Source organism: Cheilinus undulatus, linkage group 15 (assembly GCF_018320785.1).
Source record: "Cheilinus undulatus linkage group 15, ASM1832078v1, whole genome shotgun sequence".
Classification (NCBI taxonomy): Eukaryota; Metazoa; Chordata; class Actinopteri; order Labriformes; family Labridae; genus Cheilinus; species Cheilinus undulatus.
Genome location: NC_054879.1, coordinates 25,113,908 through 25,137,312, shown reverse-complemented (window position 1 = coordinate 25,137,312; position 23,405 = coordinate 25,113,908). Strand labels below are relative to the sequence as shown.

At 39.9% G+C, this 23,405-nt stretch overlaps 1 protein-coding gene across 1 annotated transcript in view; it reads left to right on the top strand.

Annotated features, from left to right (window-relative positions):
- The first annotated feature begins 3,171 nt into the window (after nucleotides 1–3,171).
- The window catches only part of fer1l6 (fer-1 like family member 6), a 34,135-nt gene continuing 13,901 nt past the window's right edge, over nucleotides 3,172–23,405 (top strand). Inside the window, exons 1-31 of the mRNA XM_041807633.1 lie at nucleotides 3,172–3,203; nucleotides 6,448–6,536; nucleotides 8,819–8,930; nucleotides 9,416–9,470; nucleotides 9,677–9,808; nucleotides 9,923–9,985; nucleotides 10,393–10,471; nucleotides 10,895–11,051; nucleotides 11,423–11,609; nucleotides 12,033–12,134; nucleotides 12,256–12,346; nucleotides 12,488–12,605; nucleotides 12,707–12,938; nucleotides 13,265–13,373; nucleotides 13,970–14,207; nucleotides 14,657–14,777; nucleotides 14,896–14,996; nucleotides 16,808–16,910; nucleotides 17,086–17,205; nucleotides 17,313–17,465; nucleotides 17,540–17,711; nucleotides 18,741–18,865; nucleotides 19,603–19,737; nucleotides 19,824–19,973; nucleotides 20,067–20,174; nucleotides 20,978–21,040; nucleotides 21,244–21,342; nucleotides 21,535–21,757; nucleotides 21,858–21,996; nucleotides 22,092–22,215; nucleotides 22,300–22,345. Coding sequence (XP_041663567.1) covers nucleotides 3,172–3,203; nucleotides 6,448–6,536; nucleotides 8,819–8,930; nucleotides 9,416–9,470; nucleotides 9,677–9,808; nucleotides 9,923–9,985; nucleotides 10,393–10,471; nucleotides 10,895–11,051; nucleotides 11,423–11,609; nucleotides 12,033–12,134; nucleotides 12,256–12,346; nucleotides 12,488–12,605; nucleotides 12,707–12,938; nucleotides 13,265–13,373; nucleotides 13,970–14,207; nucleotides 14,657–14,777; nucleotides 14,896–14,996; nucleotides 16,808–16,910; nucleotides 17,086–17,205; nucleotides 17,313–17,465; nucleotides 17,540–17,711; nucleotides 18,741–18,865; nucleotides 19,603–19,737; nucleotides 19,824–19,973; nucleotides 20,067–20,174; nucleotides 20,978–21,040; nucleotides 21,244–21,342; nucleotides 21,535–21,757; nucleotides 21,858–21,996; nucleotides 22,092–22,215; nucleotides 22,300–22,345 — 3,778 coding nt within the window. The remainder of the gene's footprint in view (nucleotides 3,204–6,447; nucleotides 6,537–8,818; nucleotides 8,931–9,415; nucleotides 9,471–9,676; nucleotides 9,809–9,922; nucleotides 9,986–10,392; nucleotides 10,472–10,894; nucleotides 11,052–11,422; nucleotides 11,610–12,032; nucleotides 12,135–12,255; nucleotides 12,347–12,487; nucleotides 12,606–12,706; nucleotides 12,939–13,264; nucleotides 13,374–13,969; nucleotides 14,208–14,656; nucleotides 14,778–14,895; nucleotides 14,997–16,807; nucleotides 16,911–17,085; nucleotides 17,206–17,312; nucleotides 17,466–17,539; nucleotides 17,712–18,740; nucleotides 18,866–19,602; nucleotides 19,738–19,823; nucleotides 19,974–20,066; nucleotides 20,175–20,977; nucleotides 21,041–21,243; nucleotides 21,343–21,534; nucleotides 21,758–21,857; nucleotides 21,997–22,091; nucleotides 22,216–22,299; nucleotides 22,346–23,405) is intronic.

Genomic DNA, 23,405 nt, shown 5'->3' with positions numbered 1-23,405 from the left:
CAGTAGAGGCAAACTGTATAACTATTACTGCACTATACAACAACTTTAGTTACTAAACAAGAATTTAAGTGGCTATTTTGCATGAATATGGTGTGATCTGAGATTTTGGCTCAGTCTTAGGCGTGCCTTGGGCTAAAAGATGTAAAAACCACTGCAGTAAATGTGCAGCTTATTTACAACTTAGTCACTGATTTTGGTAGAAAACAAATTTGGCACAAATAACATTCAACACCAGATAACCCTTTATAATAACAGCACAACTCTAGACTAAATAAAGCATTATAAACTACCTATCTCATCATTTATGAAGCACTTTTAAGTATTTACAGAAAAATGCTAGCATTACCACTTAGCTTCTTCAACAAAGTGTTTATAGCTGTGATTTAAAGTGACAAAAAAAATCAGTTAATAGTGCTTTATAAATGTTGAGTTAAGCACAACCTAAATTCCCAAAAAGCCGGAGCACTGTGCAAAATGTAAAGAAAAACAGGCTGCAATAATTATCAGATCTCATAAACCCATATTTTGTTCTCAGTAGAACATAAATAACATATCAGATGTTGCAACTGAGACATTTGACCATTTCATGAAAAATATTAGCTCATTTTGAATTTGATGGAAGCAACCCCTCTCAAAAAAGTAAGGACAGGGCCATGTACAGTCTGTTTATGTCTGCGAAGTGAGGAGACCAGTTGCTGGAGTTTTGGAGAGGAGTGTTGTCCCATTCTTGTCTGATGTAGCATTCTAGCTGCTAAGCAGTTGTCAAGTCATGCTGATGTGATAGATGTGGTGTGTGGTTTAGCATTGTTTTGCTGAAATAGTCAAGCCCTTCCCTGAAAGGGACATTGTGTGTGTATGTTGCTCTAAAACCTCTATCTACTTTTCAGCATTGATAGTGCCTTTCCAGATGTGTAAGCTGCCCACACCATAGGCACCAATGCAACCCCATACCATCAGAGATTCAGGCTTTTGAACTGTGCACTGATTACAAGCTGGATGATCCCTCTCCTCTTTAGTCCACTGGGTGTTTGGTTTCCCAGAAGAAGTTAAACTTTTGAATCATCTGACCACAGAACAGTATTCCATTTTGCCTCAGTCCATTTTAAATGAGCTTTAGCCCAGAGAAGATGGTAGTGCTTTCTGGATCCTGTTCACATATGGCTTCTTCTTTGCATGATCCAGCTTTTAGTCATTTGTGGATGACACGATGATCTGTGTTTACAGAGAATGATTTCTGGAAGTGTTCCTGAGCCCATGCAGTGATCTAGTACAGAATCATGTCTTTTGTGATTTGTGAACCTCTACCCAGCTTTGCTTCTCAGAGACTCTGTATCTCTAAATTGCTCCTTTTATACCCAGCCATGTTACTGACCTATAGGCATTTAACCTAATTAGTTGTAAAATGCTCGTGTTTTTCATTAGTAGCACTTACTTTGCCAGTTTTCTTTTGCCTTGTCCATAGTTTTTTGAGATGTGCTGCTGCCATCAAATTCTAAATGAGTTAATGTTTATGTTCTACTGTGTATGATATGGGTTTATGAGATTTAAAAATCAATGATTTTTTTTTTTTTTTTTTACATTTTACACATTGTCCCAGCTTTTTTTGGAACTGGGGTTGTATTTCTGTATTAGAATGACCATTGTAAAGGGAGCCTAATGGAGACATTTTGTCTCTTGGAGACTCAAAAGGACTTGGAGATGTTTTTACCTCCATATTTTCTTTCATATTTAAACAGTAGATTTTGCATCTTGACCTTGAGGTTTTATGTAAATGACCTGATTACTCAAACTTCCTCTGGACAGTTTCCTTTATTAGGAGTGCACACAAATACAAAAAACCAAATCAAACATGCCCCTGAAGCCACAACAAGTTAACCATGGAGTGGTAAGGTCAAAATATCTCCTTCTTTCTTATATGTGGTGTTAAGGAAGGAGAAATGCTTCACTGTATGTGGCAATGTACTAAAATTACAGCCTTCTGGCTTGATTTATGTGAAGCTCTGTCTAAAATAACAGACACGCCAATTCCACTTGACTCACAGATCTGTCTTCTTGGGAATACAAAATGTCTGAATCTAAATAAAAATACCAAAAAACTAATTGACATAGCCCTAGCTGTCTCTAGGAAATGTATTGCATTGACCTGGAAATCAGAATCACCCCTTTCCCTATCAAAATGGATTTTTGAAATGTCAAACTGTATGCCATTAGAAAAAATTACATATGCTATCAATAACAAGCATGATTCATTTGTAAATATCTGGCAGCCATTTATGGATTACATCGAAACATCACCTCTAACCCGAGCAGACTTGTGACTTTTTAAATGGTTCCATTGCCACTTTTGATGTACAGGTATTTAAGATGTAATTTCTTTCTCAGAAACTCCGCCCTGAAATCCCATGTTGGCATGTATTTATGTTATATTTTACCCTTATTGTTCTAAGGACATATATGAAATAATGTGTGTGTGTGTATATATATATATATAGGCATGTATGCTTGTATGTGCTGTATACAGATGTAATCGTTTATTATTATTATTATTATTTTTCTATTTTTGTATTTTACAGCTTATGTGTCTGTCAGATATATTAATTTCATTTTCTAAGGGATTAATTTATTGTTTTCTCCTTTTTTTTGTGCTTCAGTATAACCGAAAAAATCTTAAAAATAAAGTATTGGAAAAAAAAAATATATATATATATATATATCTCCTTTTTGACTGATCTGATAAGAATAATGCAGAGGTACATACGATTTAATATGGATTAAGTTTATTTATTTAGTCTTGATGATGCAGATGAAGACTGTATGCGAGCCTTTTCATAAGGACAAGCAGGACTAAGTCTTTATTTACTGACATGTCAAATGATGAAGGCTCTACAAATGAAGGAACAGCTGTAAAGAGTGAGAGAAAAGCTGACAGAATATCTCTACTATAGACCTGAGCCAGGCCTGGTAATCCTGGAATGAGTCAGCAGGTAGAAGGCTGGATTATTTACAGGGACAAACATGAGGCGGTTACAAATCCTCCAGTCTTTTAGCATAGAAAGCAGCCAGATGTGATTAGCTGGGGGGAACTACGCTTTTAGATGATAACCTGAGGACACAGTAACACGGAATATATATCAAAAATAATAAAGAAGATTTCAGTGGACTTCTCTCAGAATGGATCATTCTGACAATTCTTCAGACGAGGGGTGAGAAATTTACTTTTACTTATCTAACATTGAATCAATCTGATAGCTGTTGATCTTTTTTGTGCAACACTTTGAAATCCTTTAAAGATTTGTTTCATTCATTAAGAAGACTAGACTTGTTCCTGAGCCTTACACTACCACTACAACTAACATCATAGTGATGCTTTCACATTCTACTAGCTGCTCCTTATGCTGGCATTTTATGGTCACTGTGGGTTTTGTGCTGAATCCTGCACTGAGCAAGCATAGGTTTTGGGCTATCATGAAATACCACCTAAAATTTCATCTGTGACATTACCATGTATCCACACTCTGTGTCTACTTCAAATGATTCATTTTTCCCATTTACTTTACGCTCTTTCTGATTGATCTGATCTAGGGTTAAGGTTAGGAAGGTTAGGGTTTTCCTCATCCAGACAAAAACGTCCTCATTCTCACTATCTCCTTGTCCCTCTTGTATGAAATTATCACTCTTTTTATACTTCTTTTTCTCCCCCTTAAATGTGTCGTATTTCCCTGACCCTCCTGTTTAGTTTCTGCAGGCTCTTTCGAAGTGTGTCCCACTTTTCCACAGTTGTGACATTTTTCAATGGCAAACCTGCAGTTTTTGCCCAGGTGGTTTTCTCCACCAAATCTGCAACATTTGTCTGGCTGGGCTTTGGTCGTGTGTCGCTGACCTTGTTAACCAACCCTGTCGCTCTGTTCCACAACAGGTTCTTTAATGGCGTGTTAATCCACAAAGTCTCTGTTTGCCGCCTCCTTTGCTTATGCCAACTTGAGTGCTTTTTAAAAAGTCAGTCTATAACCTCTAAAGTAGTCTGTAGCACCAAAGTTACAGTCCTGCGCCAGCTTTCTAAGTTCTGCCACATAACCACCCACACTTTCATCAGGTTTCCTAGTCCCCGTGTTAAATTTCCATTGCTTCATTGTCTCACTGGGCCTAGGCTCTTCAATAGTCTTACCAGTTTGTTATATGAGCCACCTCCAGGTTTATCCACTTAGCGGAGTGGCTCTTGTTCCCTTCTGCTCCATCAACATGGTTTGCCATGAAAAACTGGTCCAGAACTTTTCAGTGTTCTTCCCCCGTCTGTGACTTGCTATCAAAAAAAAAAAAACAAAAAAAAAAACAGTACCAGTAGGAGCGGCCGCAGTCGTAGAGAGCAGCACATTGCCATTCACTGGCACGGCAGTCAACATTTCATGTGCATATGTTTTAGGCATGTATGGTGCTAAGGATTCCTCATGGGGCACATGTTAACACATGTATCGAATGTGTCACTTGGCAGCCAAGGTCAAGCTTGAAGGCATCTCTATTGTCCGGACCTTTCCACCCCTGGTAATACGCCCAGACAGTTTTTGTGCCCATGGGACATCCACAATACAACCATGGGCTCACCTTTAGGGCCCTTAAAGTGCCCCAATGGCTGGACTTCATCTTTCAACAGATTATTTTCCTATGCCTCTGGTTGCATGCAGGGACATCCTGAGCAAGACCAGGGTTGTATCCTCCATCCTACCTGATAGTACCCTCAGACGGGCTTACTCACATATTAAAGTATAAATAATTGAATTTTGGGGTGGCCGCTAGTGTAGCAGGTCAGATTTAAAGGACAACCATGGCCACCTCCAGGATATGCCCTGGATTACAGTTACATCAAAAAGCAAGAAGAACAGAAACATCAGCCAACGACATTATAACAATAATTAATAAACAACAATTAACACAGAAGTCAAAACAGATAATTGGGAGTCAAAGTCCTGAACTCAGCAAGAGTGTATCAAAGTTTAATTGATTATACATAAAATTTTGCAAAGCATCTTTTATGTGTGCTTATTGACAATGTTTTTACTTGCTTTCTGTGTAACAAAGACAAAAAGTGGTTCAGTATCAGAGAGCGTGGAGGTTTCACTGACTAGCAAAATAAGAATTCAACAAAAAGTATTCATGATTTTTTTCAGATCACTAAAACATTTTTTTAAGTGGGAGAAAAGAAGAGGAAGGGCACAAGTTATTTCTATATTCATTTTCTGATAAAGCAAGAGAAGTGGAAAATTGTTTCAAAAATATATATATTTATAGATGTTTTAATTGCTTTTAGTCTCTTTTTTTTGACCAGGAGAACCTCACTGAGACCAAGAATCTCATTTACAAATGTGACCTGGCTAAGACAGAGAGCAGCACATTTACAGAGCTCCAAACACAGAAGATAAAAACTATCAAAGCACAAACCAGTCAAATCCAGGTCCCAGAGCAATAAGACATGAGTGGAAATATTTAAAACCTGATGCATCTTCCTCCAACATTTAGTTTGATAAGAGACCTTCCAATTTACAGACGGACTTTGGGCACAGAGAGAGTAAATTTATAAAGTAAAATTTTATGAATACGTCACAGAATGAAGACTGTAGCTTCCAGAAGTTTACACATGAATGAAATCACACAAGTATGATGGAAGCAGATTATGTATAGCCTTATAAATAATGATTTTGTCTACCCAATAGATGTATAGATTTATATCCAAAGGGCCCTAAAACAGATTTTTTTTTTTTTAAAGATGCATGAAGACTATGATGTTGTTGGTGTCCTTTTATGCTGAGGACATGTTGATGTGCCTTTAATTGTGCATGTATGAAATGGAGCTGATAAGTACAAGTCAAGTAGTTCTTTTATTTTAAATGATGAAACACCTTTGAACTGTCTGAAGTATTTTCATGTTATGTTTCTCTTCTGTTTTGTAGAAAGTAAAGCGAGATTGAATAACTGATCACAGATCAAAACTGCATCTCAAAAAAGAAAAATCAAGTGTGACTGAAATGTAATGTTTAGTATCTAAATATCTAATGACTGAGAATGATTGATAGAGGATTTTAGCACTTCCTGTTGTGACCAGTGGTTTTGAGTGAGCTTATACTGTGGGAAGTATCACCTTAATGAAGGGTGTGTATTTGTTGTTTTATGGATTATTAAATCAAATATAAAGTAATTCTAAAGAAGTTAGGGCACAACGATCTGGCATCTGTTGACATTCCCCAACTTCTCTGGTAACAAGCTCGTACAACGGTCACTTTGACTTCTTACTAATGGAATTTATTCCCCAACTATTCCTGTCTGCCGCAATTTAAAGACACGCTACTCTATGTTTGACAAATTTGATAATTTTTCTGGGGTAGTTAATATGAAAAGTATTTGTTTCAGATTATATTATAAAAATATGATTTAACTGACTCAAATTTTTCCTGTGAGCAGAAAGGCCAAGCATTTGTTTGGTCTCAAGGTGAAGAAGAAAAAGAAAGCAAAGAAAGACCTGGTCCTGGCAAACAAGGGAGCTGTGGGTAAGGCCTGGAAAACAAACATTCACACACACTCTCTCTGCTGGTTGTGTTTACAGCGGTGTTTAATCTGTCAGATATCTGTGAGTGAGACTAACCCTTGTCAAACAGCCCCTGATTAAACACTGGAGACATGAACATGACTACAGTCATCATGGGTCAACAACATCACTCAGCAGAGGATGGAATTATCTGTATTTAGATAACGTTCTGCAGAATGTACAGCATAGTTTCAGTCTGCGTATTTATCTGTGGGAGAGCCTGCATCCATCACTGTGCCTTTTTGCACTTGCAGCACCCATTTCCAATGCAAAACCAATGTAGAGCAGCATTTTCGGTGTAAAACACCCTTAGCACTGGATGTTTTTAGTCACTACACTCTCAGCACTCTCATTTAAAAGTGTTTAACTTTCTTTCACTGGCCAGTCAAAACTAAGAAGGGTGGGACTTCTGATATCAACTTTTTAAAGGCTGAAGTTTTCAGGTCTGAGCTGCAGCAAATGTCCACAGGGAATTCCTCTGCATTGATTACATGATTTTTTTGTGATATTTCTTTAAATGAAGGAAAGCACAGAGCTATTTAAACATAATGTTACAGATACCACATAGGAGAGCTGAGGTCAGCTTTTGAAATTTAATGAATGCTGGTGAGAGGTGCTGAAGTTTTGGGAGCTAAAAATCACGGTCTAAACCCAATCACAAAATGACTCAATTCAACCAGGTATGGTTGAAGACATAATTTTTCACTAACTTAAACCCTACACATTAGTGGAGTAGAATATTACAGTCAGTTTATACTAGCACCGTTTTTTAGACAACACAACCCACCCACCTCTGTGACACAAGTGCTACTAGTAATGTTTTACTGCACATGAACAGCGAAAAAGGGTGTTTTCACACCTCTGTTTCTGGAAAAATGTTTTCTATTGTTGCATAGAGACCTCATATTTGGTCCACACCAAGTGGACAAAAGTATTTGGCCACACTTGTATGACTATTGAATCAATCAGACCTGTTACCATCACCTAGCCATGCAATCTCTTTTTCAGAACATTTGTGATCCTAAATGGGTTGTTCTGAAGAGCTCAGTGACTTCAAGCATGGTACTCTGATGGATTCACAGTTTGTGAAATTTCATCCCTTCTGTATATTCCACAGAAAGTGATGGTATAAGAAAGTGGAAGAGTTTAGGAACAACAGCAATTCAGCCATGCAGTGGAAAACCTTGTAAAATCACAGAGTGGGGTCGAAGACTACTGATTCCATAGCTAAAGAGTTCTAAACTTCCATTGGCATAAATGTAAACACTAAAACTGTGCAACTGGAGCTTCATGAATGATGTTTCCATGGCTAAGCAGCTGCATGAAAGCCTCACATCACCAAGTCCAATGCCAAGCATCGGGAGTGCTGTAAAGCACACGGACACTGGACTGTGTGGAAATGTGTCCTGTGGAGTGATGACTCACGCTGCTCTATTTGAGTGTCACATGGATAATTCTGGGTTTGGCAGATGCCCGGAGAACATTTCCTACCTAAATGTTACCTTACTGCACCCCTTATCTCCACTGAAGGCCAATCTTAAGGCTTCAGCATACCAAGACATTTTGGACAATGCTATGCTCCCAACTTTGTGGTAGTTTGGGAAAGGTCCTTTTCTTTTCCAACATGACTGCACAAAATGAGGACTATAAAGGCATGGTTTGATGAGTGACTGACCCACACAGAGCCCTGACCTCAACCCCATCCAGCACATTTGGGATAAACTGGAATGGAGATTGTGAGGCAGGCCTTCTGATCCAACATCAGTGCCTGACCTCATAAATGCTCTACAGAATGAATGGGCACAATTTCCCACAGAAACACTCGAGTGTCATTACAGTCCCTGCAGGTATAATGGTCAGGTGGCTGAATACTTTTGTCCATATCGCATATGTATACACAAGGGCTTTAGTGAGGAAAATACTCTCTAGTTGGTTGGAATTTCTTATACTTTGCTTTAACTTGTGCAAAATATACAGGTATACAACTTCACCACTTCAACTTGAGATAAATATACTGTATATGAAATACATAATTATGGGTGACAAATAAATCTTATGACAGAGTCTTGACATGCATCGGACATATTCACTGACTTTTAAGACAGTCTATAGCTCTCATCCAGTGATTATAAGATAACTGTTTGAGATGATTTAAACTGTTTATATTGACTTTATTACTCTGAACTACATCCATGATCTCTAAATAGAACCAGGTTTTATTCATGCGTTGCTGTGTTTGTGTAGACAGTGAGACAGAGGCAATCTGTGAAGAATCTTCTCTGCTGGAGGGAGAAAACCTCGAGGAACTACCAGGACCCTCTGCAATCAGAACCAGAATCCTACCAAACACTCGAAGGTATGACATGAACACTGTTGTGCTGGGCATTGGCAGATGCTTGGCATAGAGAAATCAAGTTTGTTTGTTGGCTCTTCATGAGATTAATTTTCACGATGACACTGACATAATGTCAAGAGAAACACTGGCCCTTGCTAGGAGATCATCGCTCCCTCGTGTTAGCATGTAAGAATGTAAGCTTGCAAGAATGCATGGAATATCAGAGGCTTTGATTGACAAATATACAAGCTGTAGGAAGAGTAGTCTTGTTAGTGCCAACACAGAGCTGAGAACAACAAACCCAGAAGAAGTCTGACTTTAAGTCTTCCTTGGGACTCTTTGATTCAAAAAATATTTTCATGGGGTATATTTAGTTTTTGCTCTATTAATATTCAGCTAGCCACAACATGACCCATCATAGTTTTTATTATCCTTTGCTAATAAAGGCGCTAATAGCAAGAAAAGGTGAAAACTTAAAACCTAATTATGCATCATTGTTTTCACAGGGCCAAGCTGAAAACTCGGATCCAGGACAGTGATGGGAAACCCCAGAGCTTTCAGGTATCAGCAAACAAACAAGACATACAACTATGGACTAGATTTGTGTTATTATTTGGTATTATTATTAGCACTCAAAAGATAAAATTCATGCAAAAAATGCAATAGAGACAAGCATTTGTTTTATAGTGAGTGATAAATGTTCATTTTAAATCACCTTTCAAACATGATTAAGGAAAAATACATGTGAACTCAAACCTTTCTTGTAGATCGCTATCAACATCACGGAGGCAAGGCAGCTGGTGGGAGAAAACATCGACCCCAGTGTGGTTGTGGAGATCGGTGATGAAAAGAAACAGACTTCAGTCAAAGAAGGAACAAATGCTCCTTTTTACAATGAGGTAGGAAAAATCAGGAATCAGTCAACTCTTGGAATCTATTTAGATATCACAGTCTCAAAGACAACATTTAATCCTTTAACCCTGAATTACTCTTCCCTTGATTTCTTCTCACAGTATTTCGTGTTTGACTTCTTTGCTCACAAAGAAGTGTTTTTCGACAAAGTCATCAAGCTGACGGTGAGTAAAGAAAGCACAAGACAGGGAATTCAGAGTTTAGTTTTTAGTGTCAAACATGTCAGAGTGTTGATTCAGAAATCCGTTATTCTAACAATCAGTTAAATCTTAAAAAAGTTTTCAGCCAAGCTAATGAATCAATAGATCTCATATTTGTGTCTTCTTCCATTTCAATGCTTAAAAAAACCTTTCTTTTGTTAGATCTTTTCTTGACTGATATGTTTCTTTTATTAAATGATCTGTTGATTTCCCTTAAATGTGGACATTTACTAGCTGTTATCATGTAAAACAGACAAAGCAGCATTAAATCATCACACCTCAATCATGCAATTAAACGTAATCCTTATGAAATCCTCTTGAAGTTGTTGGCTTTGTTTAGGACTCAAGATTGCATACTTTTCTGCCTCCAGGTGATTCACTCAAAAATACTGAAGAGTTTCTGCATCGGGTCGTTTAAGCTGGACGTGTGGACGGTCTACAAGCAGCCAGGTAGCTAATCTCTCTGAAATATCTTTTTTATCACCTAAAGAAGTGAAATAATGTTCGTCAACACCCATTGTCACTTTGTATGCTGGGATCCTAGGATAAAGTTAGAAAAGGAGCTGATAAAAATGACATTAGTCTGAAATTAACACATTAAATTTTCATTGCATTAACTGCATGCCACCGGCCTAGGGCCTTAAACCAGTTACCTTTGCTGACAAGCAGTACCTCTTGCTTTCATCTCTTTTCTCTGATAAGCTTTTATACTTCTGCAAAAGCCACTGAAACAGTCATCGACCTGTTGCGACTGCATAAAAGAGTATTTTAACAAGCGCATAATTCCACCTCTTAATCAGGTACAAGGGGTGCCTTAGTTCAGTCCCCTCTCCACACAAATTAAACCCCCATACCTTTTTCTTGCTCCCCCAGGTCACCAGTTCATCAATAAGTGGGCAATGCTGACCAATCCAGGAGACATCAGCACTGGGGTTAAAGGTTATGTGAAGTGTGACATCAGTGTCTCAGCAAAAGGAGACGCCATGCAGCCCGGACAGAAAGCTAGTGATGCTGAGGAGCAGATAGACAAGTAAGACACAAAGCTCTGCTCTTATGCACCAGCTTGCACTGGTTGCAGGATTGACTCCTGGTCTCCATTCATATTTGGTGCATGTCTACCCCCACTCTCTCATCCCATGTTTACTGTCTCTCTTCAGCTCCTACCTAAATAAAGGTAAAGATAAAAAAAAGACCCCCAAAATCATCTTTAAAAAGCCTTGAAAGTAGAGTGCTTGAAAAATGACTTCTTTACTTTTAAAGTTGAACTGCTTCAACTGTGGACCCTTTGCAGTTAGCTAATCTGAGATCTCCTCTGTTGTTTTTTCTCAAGCTGTTGCTAACTGAACAATTTCAATCCGTTAGGCTTTGCAGAAATAAAAATGTGTTTGTCCTTCTTCTCAGAAACCTACTGATACCAGAAGGTTTCCCCTCAGAGCGACCGTGGGCCCGTTTTTATGTGAAGGTGTACAGAGCTGAAGGACTCCCAAGGAATAACTCCAGTATCATGGCCAACGTCACCAAGGCTTTCATCGGGGATAACACAGCGCTCATCGACCCGTACGTGGTGGTCAGCTTCTTCAAACGAGTGGTAAGTTTGAGTCAACTACAAACAAATGACATTAGATAAACAACAACAACACATAATGACAACAGACTGTGTAAAGTAATGGATGGAGTCTCAGTGACAGCTACTGAAATCATCAATTAAACCCTCATGTATGAAGGCTAAAGTCCCTTAGCAAGTGGCCCAAGCTCACTTCTCATATGGGTCCTTTTCTGCATGTCATGTCTCTCTCTCTTCCTGATTTCCCACTCTATCCAATCTCATCCTATTTGAATAAAAGTGATGAGCTTTAGATATGTGGCTGGAAAAGTGGAAGACAGTACCTCGGATGGTTTCAAATCCACAGTTAATCTAACAAAGACTTTGGCCTCTGTCCATGGGATGCCCATCATAACCACTAGATTTTCAGTTTAATTAAACTTCTAATTGTCTTTTCTGATCTTCCAGGGCCGTACTACTACCCAGAAGTCCACAGCAGACCCAATCTGGAACGAGCAGATAGTCTTCATAGAGATGTTTCCTCCACTGTGTCAGAGAATGAAGATCCAGGTCTGTGTGAGGAGGAAACAAAGACAGGGCTTGCACATTTTTCTGCCATTTTTTTCTTCTAACAAACACATGAAAACAGAAGATAAATGAAGTTGAGTTCTGATTTTTTAATCTCTCACAGGTCTGGGATGAAGGGAGCATGAGTGATGTTGCAATAGGGACCCATTACTTTGACTTGAGACGTATCTCCAATGAACAAGATGGAGACAGAGGTGAGAAGAGATCAGGGCAGAGACTGATGGATTTATAAAGGGAGGGAGGGTGAGAAAAAGAAGGAAAAGCTTTAGTAAAGGGATGCTTAAGAGGGAATGGAACAGTTCAATCATGCAAACATGTTTTTGTTTCTTCTTCAGGGTTTTTACCAACTTTTGGTCCAGCTTGGATCAATCTGTATGGCTCAGCCAGGAACTTTTCACTGGGCGATGATACAGTAGAGCTAAACGAGGGCATTGGAGAGGGTGTGTCCTACAGGTCGATGAAACACTTCCTTTAACTATAACATTTTGATCTAAAGTCACTGAAGTATTAAAAATACCTTACTAACAACATGCATTTCGGTTCCTGGTGAGTAGGGGTCGCATCTACCTGGAGCTGGCTGTAGAGATCCTCTCAGGAGGAACAGGTTCAGAGTCTAAACTCAGCAAAATGGTCAAAGCTGTGAAGGATCCTAAAACAGCAGGAAAAGCTGGAGGGAAGGATGCAAAGACGGCTGCAGGAGGAGGAGCTGGAGGAGCAGCAGGAGGAGCTGCTGATGACGACAAAGGAAAGACGGCAGAGGTTATGCCTGTAGAAGCTCCTTCTATGGTGAGAGGAATTTTTGAAATTATGCTCAGTTCTCACTATTTTTGAAAACTGCATGAGTATGCACACATGGTGACGTCATAAGGAAAGAGGGAAGAATTTAGGGGTGTTTGCAAAATTAAAATCACACCAGCAGACACCAGTTTTGCTAGGTGATGAGCACCTTGATGCACTGTTTGCAGGTTCAAACCCCAATGTCTTTCACCACTCACTTTCCCCATATTTCCAGTCTCCAATCAGTTGTCCTGTCCAGTAAAGGCAAAAAAAAGTGGGGCCAGATGGCCTGGTGTTGGGATGATTTTTATGCCCAATTATGATTTTTTGTCCAGCTGAATGCAGATGACAAGGAGAGGTTTATTCTGTTTGGGGCCGTGTTTGAAGCCACCTTGATCGACAGGAAGATCGGAGACAAGCCAATCAGCTTTGAGTTCTCCATGGGTGAGTCCTGAAAACTGTTGTTTTTTTCCCTTGTGTTAATTTTTAAAATAAGCTCTGCATATATTCCAGGATAGATGCTACATAACATAAGATACTGATTGTTTAAAAATGCTGATTTAAAGAGAAGTTTGTGGTGGTAACGGGCAGTCTGAGGATTAGCACAGACATGTACTGCATACACATGGGGAAAAAAAATTGCCATATCTGTCCTCTCAAGCTTTTGTGCAATAGCCATTTTTGTATATTTACATCACCATTCTGTAAACAGAAGAGGAGAGGAGGGGTGGGGATCCTCTCCTGACCTGACTTTGGGCAGTGGACCATGCCAGGCCAGTCTCAGTTCTGAGCAGAATATCTTATTTTTTTAATCAAACCAAAATCATCTTTTGTACGAGATATTTCTGCTGTTGGCATTTTAATACGGGTGTTAATGGGACTTTCTTTGCTTTTGCAACCAGCCTCAAAAAGACAATCAAGGCACTGCAGCTTTTCATACTTCCTCGTTGGATTTATTGTCAGCACTGTAGGATGCTGCTTTAACATCACTTCTTGTCTTCCCACACAGTAACTGATACACTCATTCTCTCCTCTTTCAGGTAACTTTGGTAACATCTTGGAGTCTGCAGGGGCTCCCACCCCGAGTCCGTCTGTGAAGAGGAAAAGCCCCAAACCTCCTCGAAAGCTAGACATCCCAGATAGCGTAGGTGATATGTTTGGCTCCTCCCCAACCTCCCCGTCCACTCCCCTCCTACCCAGAGAGACCAGAGAAGACCCTCCATTGACCTCCAAGTCGACCACGCCTCCAGAGAAGCCACTCCTTGCTGACGGAAACAAGTTGAGTCTGAGAGATGTCGGGTGTTTTCCTCATCATGTAGGGTTGTGTTTGAATGATTTACATTATCTGAGGAACTTTGGCACTTTTATGAGCAAAGTATCTCCCCAGAATAACTCATTTTTTTTCTGCTTACATCTCCCACAGTATTTTCCAAGTGGTATTACGGAGTAAAATGAAACTTACATAATTTCTCAATGCAGTCTATCTTATTTTTAAAATAAGTCAATAAAGAAATGCTCGTTCATCAAATTTAACAAATAATGAGGAAAACAGCTGAAAGCTCATACAAACATTTTATAAATGAGGGCCCTAGTGTCTGTGTTTTTCTAGTCCCCTTGACCATATTACACTTTGTAATGAGAGCACTGTTGCCACTTGCTCAGCCTCTATCTCCCATGTTTATGAAGTTCCTTCCTTACTGCCTATTTTTATGCACGTGTGTATGTAGGTACTACATGTATTTATCCCTGGAAAAGGAGAAGCCATGTATTAACGTTCTTGGTGACTGGGAGAACAGAACTTACCGACTGTACTACTCCAACATGCTGGAGAACATCGCTGCCCTCTTTGTAAGTGCAAAACAACACAAATACACTTACACAGACTTCAAATACTTGTGCTTGTTTATATTTCACTGCATTTCTCAATTATCCTGCCTTAAATTTCTCTGGTTTTATTTTCTTGTAGGAACAGGGTGTGACCAGTGCAGCTGAGCTGCAAAAAAAATCAGATCCAGGGGCGGTGCCAATGCTCAAAACTGCTCTCAAAGACTTCTGCTTGGACGCCAGGTACCAACACAAGCTACATCAGCATAGTATGAAGATTCTTACAATTATATTTACATTTCTTGGGATTCTGAAACTTTTGTCCTCAGAGAATGACCAGATCAGTTAGCTTCATTTGAGGAGAAGAAGACGGTAGCTACAGGTGTGGTTTATTTTAAGTGACTGCAAGCCTTGTTATTTACAGGTCCTGCCATTCCCAAACACTACCACCATGTTTCCCAGATTGATGTTAGATACACTCTATATCATGGATATGATGGGCATTTGAAACAGTCTATCTGGTGTGGTGCCTGTCTGGGCCAGGACACTCTTAAAAAGAGATTTTTTAACTCAACAAGGTTTTCCTGGTTAAAAAAAGGATGAATAAATAAAACTACCTTTAGCCAGCCCTATATTTACCTTTGTAAATCGATCTCAAAAGTCAAAACTATTGGCTAAAAATTCTTTCAGCTCCTTTAATGACCACCTTTAGTCAGTGCTTTACCTAATCTTTCCCTAAAATTTGAGGGTGTTCATAGTTCAAGTTACAGGGAAGCTCCCCTGAAAGCCTCAATGAGAAGTCTACAGGAACTCTAAAAGGTTGTCAACAGGTTATAATTCTATTTCATGTCCATTACATTTGCTGAGATATAAAACCAGTAGTATGAATATCTCAGTGTTGTTCGTTTACTTGTTTATCACATAATAAATTTAAGATTTTCGACCATCTGTAAGTTGCACCTATCAGTGAGTTGGAGTTTTTTCTCATGGATTTTGTGGCTATAACAACATGTTTTCTTGTGATTGTCTATTTTTTCATGTATTTATTGCTCTGATTTAACTTGTTGCTTGATACATAAGATACTTAGGTTACTAATAGCATTACTTCCGTGCTGCAGAAGTGGCAGAATGACTGTTAACTCTGATGTTGACTGTGCTGCGCTTATATTCATATCTGCGATGCACGTCACTTGGAACATCAGAAATGGGGCTCCCTGAAAGCCACTGCATTATTCAAACACTATGGCGAGTTGTTTCATTGCAACAAAAATTTCCATTTGGCAGAAAGGGGAGGAGAGTAGTGGGTCTAGAAGAAAGGCTGGGATGTTTTTCGTAGTCGTGTGATACATATAAATGTTGAAGCAAGGGCTGACCATGAGGCCCAATAACCTTGACCTTTGACCTCCAAAATCTAATCAGTTTATGCTTGTTAGCATGAACATTTGGGCAGAGTTTGAATAAAATCCCTAAAAGTGTTTAAGCAATATTGTTCTCACAAGAATAGACATAAAAGCAGGGCATGTATATGAGGCCAAATCCCTTACCTTTGACCTATGGCTTCCAAAATCAAATCTATTCATTATTAAATATGAGTAAAGTGTTTGCAAACTTTATGAAAAATCTGCCAAAGCATTCTTGTGATATCATACTCATAAGAATGATCTGGACGTACATATGGATGACCTGAGAGCAGCTTTCACTGGGTGCAGACATAAACCCTGCACCTGTATGGTTGGTGTGTATATTTAAACCATGCATCCCTCTGACACATCACTGGGGTCAGTGATGACATATGATACTCAGATATAAATCAACCAGGCTGCCATACTCAGCATTGTACAACATAAAGTCCAGCAAAGCTCAGGGGAGAGAGTGTGTGCAGATGGATATATACAGCCTTCATGATACACAGTGTCCTCAGCTGCTCTCTGCACCTGCTTAGAACAACCCACTGAGCTGGGATAGCTCACACTGAATACAGTAACTTCAACACAGTAGAGGACAAAAGAATATGAAGATTTTACTGAAAGAGAATTTGATTTGTTTCCTTATAGGAGTTTCATCACAGCAGCAGAAGCCAAGTTAAAGGCAGAACTGAAGTCAAATTATCTGACGCAGTTGGACAAGAAACGCCTCACGATGTGTACACAGGAGCTGGTGGGATGATCTCACAAACACTTTATACAAGTTTTTAAATAGTAATTATTGAGTGTTTAGTGTTTTTCTGTCTCAATGTAGGGTTTAAGTCTTTAAAAAGAGGACAGGCCTTTTCAGCACGGGTTTTTGGACATCAGTTGAGCACCATATGACCTAACAACTGTTGGTGTTTCAGGAGGGTATGATAGAAGATGCTGAGAACCTTGGAGAGAGGAAGAGAAAAGTCCGTGGAGGGAAAGAAATGCTGCAGGATGCAACAAAACTGGTGCAAAAACTTCGCTTCCTCGTGACAGAGGTATGACTCTTACCCTGTTTGTGTTGGTTTGAGTGTCATTTACATTCGGAAAAGTTTGCATGCAAGACACCATTTTTTCAACCTGTGTGTGTTTTTACACACTGTAGCCTCAGCACACAGTTCCAGACCTCTTTGTATGGTTACTGAGCAACAACAAGCGTATTGCGTACGCTCGGGTTCGAGCCAGAGACCTGCTGTACTCCAGTGAGCAGGAGGCCCGGGGAATCCACTGCGGGAAGATAATAACACTGTTTTTAAAGGTAAACATACTCCTACAGCTTAAAGGTTTAAAGACATTCTCTGCAGGAACTGATTGGTGTTTTTGCATGTTTAGCCTCCAGGGAAGCGTGTTTCAGGTTTCACGGTCCAGGCAAAGCTGGATGTTTATCTGTGGTTTGGATCCTGTGAAGACTCTGTCCACATGCTGGATGATCTACCTGCAGGGTTAAGTCCAAACAAAGGGGGCACTGATGCCTGCAACCCTCCGGCAAGCCTGATCTGTGAAGGTAAGAGAAGAAGATTCAGTTTCTCCATTTCTGTGGGGGGTTTTGGGGGTATGTTGTCCCTTCCGCTTTCATATTTGACATCTTTTTGAAAACTTACTCTAAACTAAAAACATTTGAGGCTGATGCTGAAAAACCTACGACTAAGGTACTCAAACCCTAGATTGGGGTATCCAAACTTTTTCCACTGAGGGCCAAATACAGATATGTATGAGGATTGTGGGGCCACTTTCATATACCTCGCCTTGAAGTATTAAAGTAAATCTAAGCAAGGCATGCCCAGTTGGGCACAGATAGCCTAACTGTTATGTCGCGCCCCCATGTCAATGGATGGCCTGGGTCCAAGTCTGGCATGTGGCCTCTGTTCCCGACTCTCCCATCCCTGTTTCTGCCTCTATCAACTGTTCTATTCTGTAAGACAGAGTCATAAAACCCTGACAATTATACCTTGGGTATGCTTTAAGTGTTAGTTAATGGCTGAAAATGTCAGGGGTCCCTGGTTGGCCCCCTGAAAACCTGGCTGGCCCCAGCCATCATCAGCTTTACCCCTGGAATGCCATTGGTATTGCTATTTGCTGCCATAATTCCTCATGGCTTTATAAATCAAGATATTGTTATCATTTTGGTTGGCAATATGTTTACTATTTACAGTGTTGTCCTAATTTAGTCCCAAAAACATAATTAAATTTGATTTGTCAAAATGTTTGTCTACAGAATTAGCATGTGCTGAACCTAAGCAGTGCAATACATTTAAGCGCAAGCTTTAAGCTATGATATGGGCCATATTTCATTTTATCTAGAAAATTTGCTGAGGGCCAATCAAAAATGGACCGCGAGCCACATCTGGCCCCCAGGTCACAGTTTGGACACCCCTGCCCTAGATCATAATTTAGTTTTTTTTTACCTGTATTTGAAGATAATTCTACATCTGATGGCCTTTGAATCATCAGATTTAGATTCATATCAAAGTTAGAAATTTCCTGAGATGTTTTAACTTCTATTAAACCTTCAGTTCTGTCATTTGTGTTTCAGAGCAGCATCAGTTTCACCTGAGGTGTCACATGTATCAGGCTCGGGGTCTGATAGCTGCTGATAACAGCGGCCTGTCTGATCCTTTCGCCAGAGTCACCTTTTTGTCCCACTGCCAAACCACCAATGTAAGTCTTTCAATGTGTGTTCCTATGACTTTTTATTTGTTTACTGGCAGAACAAAAATTGTTGATGGAAGTTGTCAAAAATTGAACATACAGCACTTCAGTGCATTTCCTTATTACTAATTACAAATGTTTAATCAACTGATTTCATTCGGTCTAGTTTTTGTGATGTTTTATAATTCTTGTCCAAAAGTAATCAAAGGTAACAATATTTCATTCATTACAATTAAAATGCCTTTTGTGTGGAAGTTTTTAGCAAAAGATTGGCATAGAAAATGAATATTTCAATAAGCCATGACTTTTGTCATCTTGAAAGACAAATGTTATGATTCAATTAATATAAGTGGTTGATTTTATGTCATACTATATTTTCCATCCTTTTTCATTCTTTTCTGTAACCGACCCAAGAAGCCTCCAGCAACCCCTAGAGGGTCAGGACCACAGATCTGACAAGCAATATTATAGAGTTTCCTGTTGGTCGTATTATATCCAATAGCATCTCATCCTATCATATCATTTTGAATCTCATCCTTCCTACCGTATTATATCATATATCATAGTGTATCAGATGGCATGATTGCTGCAACGTGTCTCAACACACCACATTGCATCATTTTTAGATTATTGTATCTAAGTGTATCACATTGTTACTTATCATATCATATCCAATCTTATTGTGCCATATTGTATTGTTTTTGTATTGTTTTTCTCATGTATGTATACTTAAATATTGCTTTTAGGTGATCAGTCAAACTCTCAGTCCAACATGGAACCAGTGTCTGCCAATGAGCAGCCTGACTCTGGGTGGAGATCTGCAGTACATCCAGGAAGAGCCACCACGTATTCTTATCGAGGTGTACGACGATGATGCACTGGTAATACAACACCACTCTGGCTGCTGAGTCTTGAAATTTACCAGTGGCAGTGTCTCTGATCTCACCTTGTCTCTGGCCATTTCCAGGGTAAAGCTGAGTATCTAGGAGCCACAGTAGCGGTCCCTGAGGTTCGTCTAAGCTCTGAGCCCTACACCCCTCCAACCCTCCAGTACAGCCCACTGCACTGTGGCAGTCAGTCAGGAGGAGACCTGCTAGCTGCTTTTGAACTGCTGCAGGTCAGAAAAAGTCATTTAGATAAAGCATACAGATCTTATTGTGTTTAACTGCAGCATCTAAAGTGAAGAGGGATTGTTGTTGTAAATGTGTAGATCCCAGAGTCTGGAGAGAAGAGTTTTCCAGCGCTGGAGGAAAAGGAAGGAGGAATCTACACTGTTCCTGCAAACATAAGACCTGTTCTCAGCACATACAGGCTTGAGGTTTGACTGCATGCATATTTGCTTTGGTGTTTTTTTGTCAAAATAATTTAAAAAATAAAACTACGGGATAGGATGCCACATAGATTTAGTGGCAGTTTTATCATAAATAGACATAATTTCTTTATAAAAAAAGAAGCGAAGAACTGCACCCAGAGGTGTTGGAAAAGGTTGAGGTCAGGGCTCTGTGTGAGCCAGTCAAGTTCTTCCTCATTTAACTCATGAAATCATGTCTTAATACTCCTGGCTTTGTGCACTTGGGCACTATCATTTTGGAAAAGAAAAGGACCTTCCCCAAACTGTGTCCACACAGTTCAAGGCATAGCATTGTCCAAAATGTCATGGTATGCTGAAGCATTAAGATTGGCCTTCTCTAGAGATAAGGGGTCTAGCCCAAACCCTGAAAAACAGCCCCATACCATTATCCCTCCTCCACCAAACTCTTCAGCTCAAAACTCAAAACTCTTCAGCTATGGAATCAGCAGCGTGTTGATTCCATGCTTTAGCAGCCCTTGACCCTAGTCTGTGACTTTACATCGGCTTCTGCTTAATGTCAATAGTTGCTGTGACTCCTAAATGCTTCCACTTTGTAATAACAGTACAGTACAGTTCACTGGTAAAGTTGACTGTGGAATATCCAGCAGGGATGAAATTTGACAAACTGTCTTATTTCAAAGGTGGCATCCATTACAGTACCACGCTTGAAGTCACTGAGCTCTTCAGAACAACCCAAACACCATCTATGGGGTATTGGCCAGAGACATGGGAGACACATCTCAAACTCTTTGTTGTGTTTTCTCCTCCAGGTCTTGTTCTGGGGTCTGAGGGAGTTGAAGAAGGTTCAGCTCCTGACTGTTGATCGTCCTCAGGTAAACACATTTAGTAGGCCTCCTATAGGTCAGTATGTTTAGGCATATAGTTACAGACCTCTGCTAGTGTTTATTGAACATCTTTTCAGGGCTTCTCTTCAAACTGAGGCTAACAGAGGTGGTTCAACTTTCAAACCTTCTCTCCTTATCTCTGCTTCAGCAATACTGGAACTTCTAAAAAAACTTTTCCTCTATTTTTTCAGGTCTTCATTGAGTGTGCAGGGAAAACTTTGCGCTCTTCTGTCATTCAGAAGTACAAGTCCAATCCAAACTTCCCCACGCTGGTTGATGCCATTGAGCTGGTAAGACACATGGACTAACACAGCATGAAGAGACGTGTTGATTATGTTAGATTTTAGCCCTGGAGCCCAGTTGTCATTCACAACATGGAAAAATGTATCTGGACACTTTTCTGACATTTGGAGAATTAAAGCAGTTTAGGGAAAGCTTTATGGTCTGTTAACATAAAGCTTCTCTTTTCTGCTCTGCTGTAGGAGTTACCAGAGAACGAACTCCTCCATCCTCCTCTCAGTATCACTGTCGTTGATTGGCGAGCCTTTGGTCGCAGCACGTTGGTTGGAAACCACATAATCAACAACCTTAAGTTGTTCAAATATGTCCCACCTCCACCCATGCCTGCTCCTGTACATGTACCCAAACGCAGGGTGTCATACACGCCTGAACTCGACTTGCCACCAGAGCAGCCAAGCACATCAGGTCAAATATTGAAATATCACTGCTGCTTGTCAATTCATAGTGGTGTCGGTGTTCAGAAGTCTCAGTTTGCTTCATCTTCATCATTTTTCTCCTCTAACAGGACCATCCGAGATCTCTGTAGGAACTAGTTCAACCATGCCGCTGACGAGTCAAGATGTTCTGATCACTGTGGAGGATGAACCTCCGCCTAAAGCCCCGCTCACGCCTAAAAAGAAAGAAGCCAAGAAAAAGGTGAAAGCCACTCTTCATCTCATCCTAAGATGAAATGACCAAAATGAAATGAAATAACCATACATTTACAAATCACGTTTTTGACTTTGTTTAAATCATAAATCCAGGAGAGCAAGGCAAAAAGCGGCCGTCGATCCACCAAGAGGAAGAAGCGGACGGTCGCTGACGAATCAGCAGAGAGCGTCATCGACTGGTGGTCCAAGTATTACGCATCTGTAGAGAAGGAGGTAGCTCTGACTGTTTAATTTAAAGCTAAAGATTCAGTAAAATATCTTCAGATACAGAGATGTGAACATGGTTTTGTGTTTCAGACCAAACAGAAGGACGGATCTCCGTTCCCCCAGGTGTTTGAAAAAGGTGAGATTTACTTCAAAAGTTATAAGAATGAAGAAAACATTAACTAAATGACATTTCATGTCCCTCAGTTTTTCTGACTGCCTGTTGTTGGACTGGTTCTCCTTCTTGATAGGATGCAATGTGCATTAATATTTAACACAATAGTGTTAAATGTTAATAGTGTTGTTGTTGGGGCTTAATACCTAAGAAAAATTACTCGAATTGTAATTAATTGTCAATGTAGAGGCTATAGTTTATAAAGATATCTTAACTATGATATTTGGAATGTCACTTCTTTGAAGCTTGTTATCGTTGCACAAGCACTGAGCACTCTTGTAGGACTAAATCTAATCAACCAAAGACTTCTCATCGTCCTTTTGACAAAGCAGCTTTGATGTGCAAGTTCAGACTTAAAGACAACTTTTTGGGCTTTTCTTTAGGCAGGACAGCTGAGGGGAGACAGGCAATATGGGGTGAGAGATTTGGGGAAGAAGTGCACCAAACTGTGCTAGGACTGGGAATCTCATCTCTTTATACTGCTGCCTGTTCCTACCAGCTGAGCTAAACCAGCACCCAAGTTCACAATTTAAATGGTCCAGCACAAAATTCCATTCATACAGCTTGAAATGAAATGTTTTGAGAATATGATAAGGATCAGGAAAGAGCCATGTGATTATAAGTTCTAATAGATGATAAAACAGAAATTGATCATTGTTCAATTTATAGGTTATCACACCAGTACAGAAGTGGTTTTAGAGGTAACTAGAAAAGCACTCAAAGAGCGCAGACCTCCGCCATCAGCCCTATCTCCCAGTAGTGATGAATCCTTTGAAAACATTCCTGGATTCAGACCCTGATCTGGATGACTCCCAAAATCTAATTCGCCGATTACTGCCTCCCCGGTGGGGTGGAGACACGGTAGGGCAAAGCATTGGCTTCGCTACGTGTGGACTACCATGGCGGAAGCACCCATGGTCTCATCGGACGACTGAAAGTCATGGCAGATGGTGAATATTCCTCTATTCCTCCCAGCATTGTGAGTATTGTCGCTACAATTCGCTGTCTTTCTCTGTGTTACGCT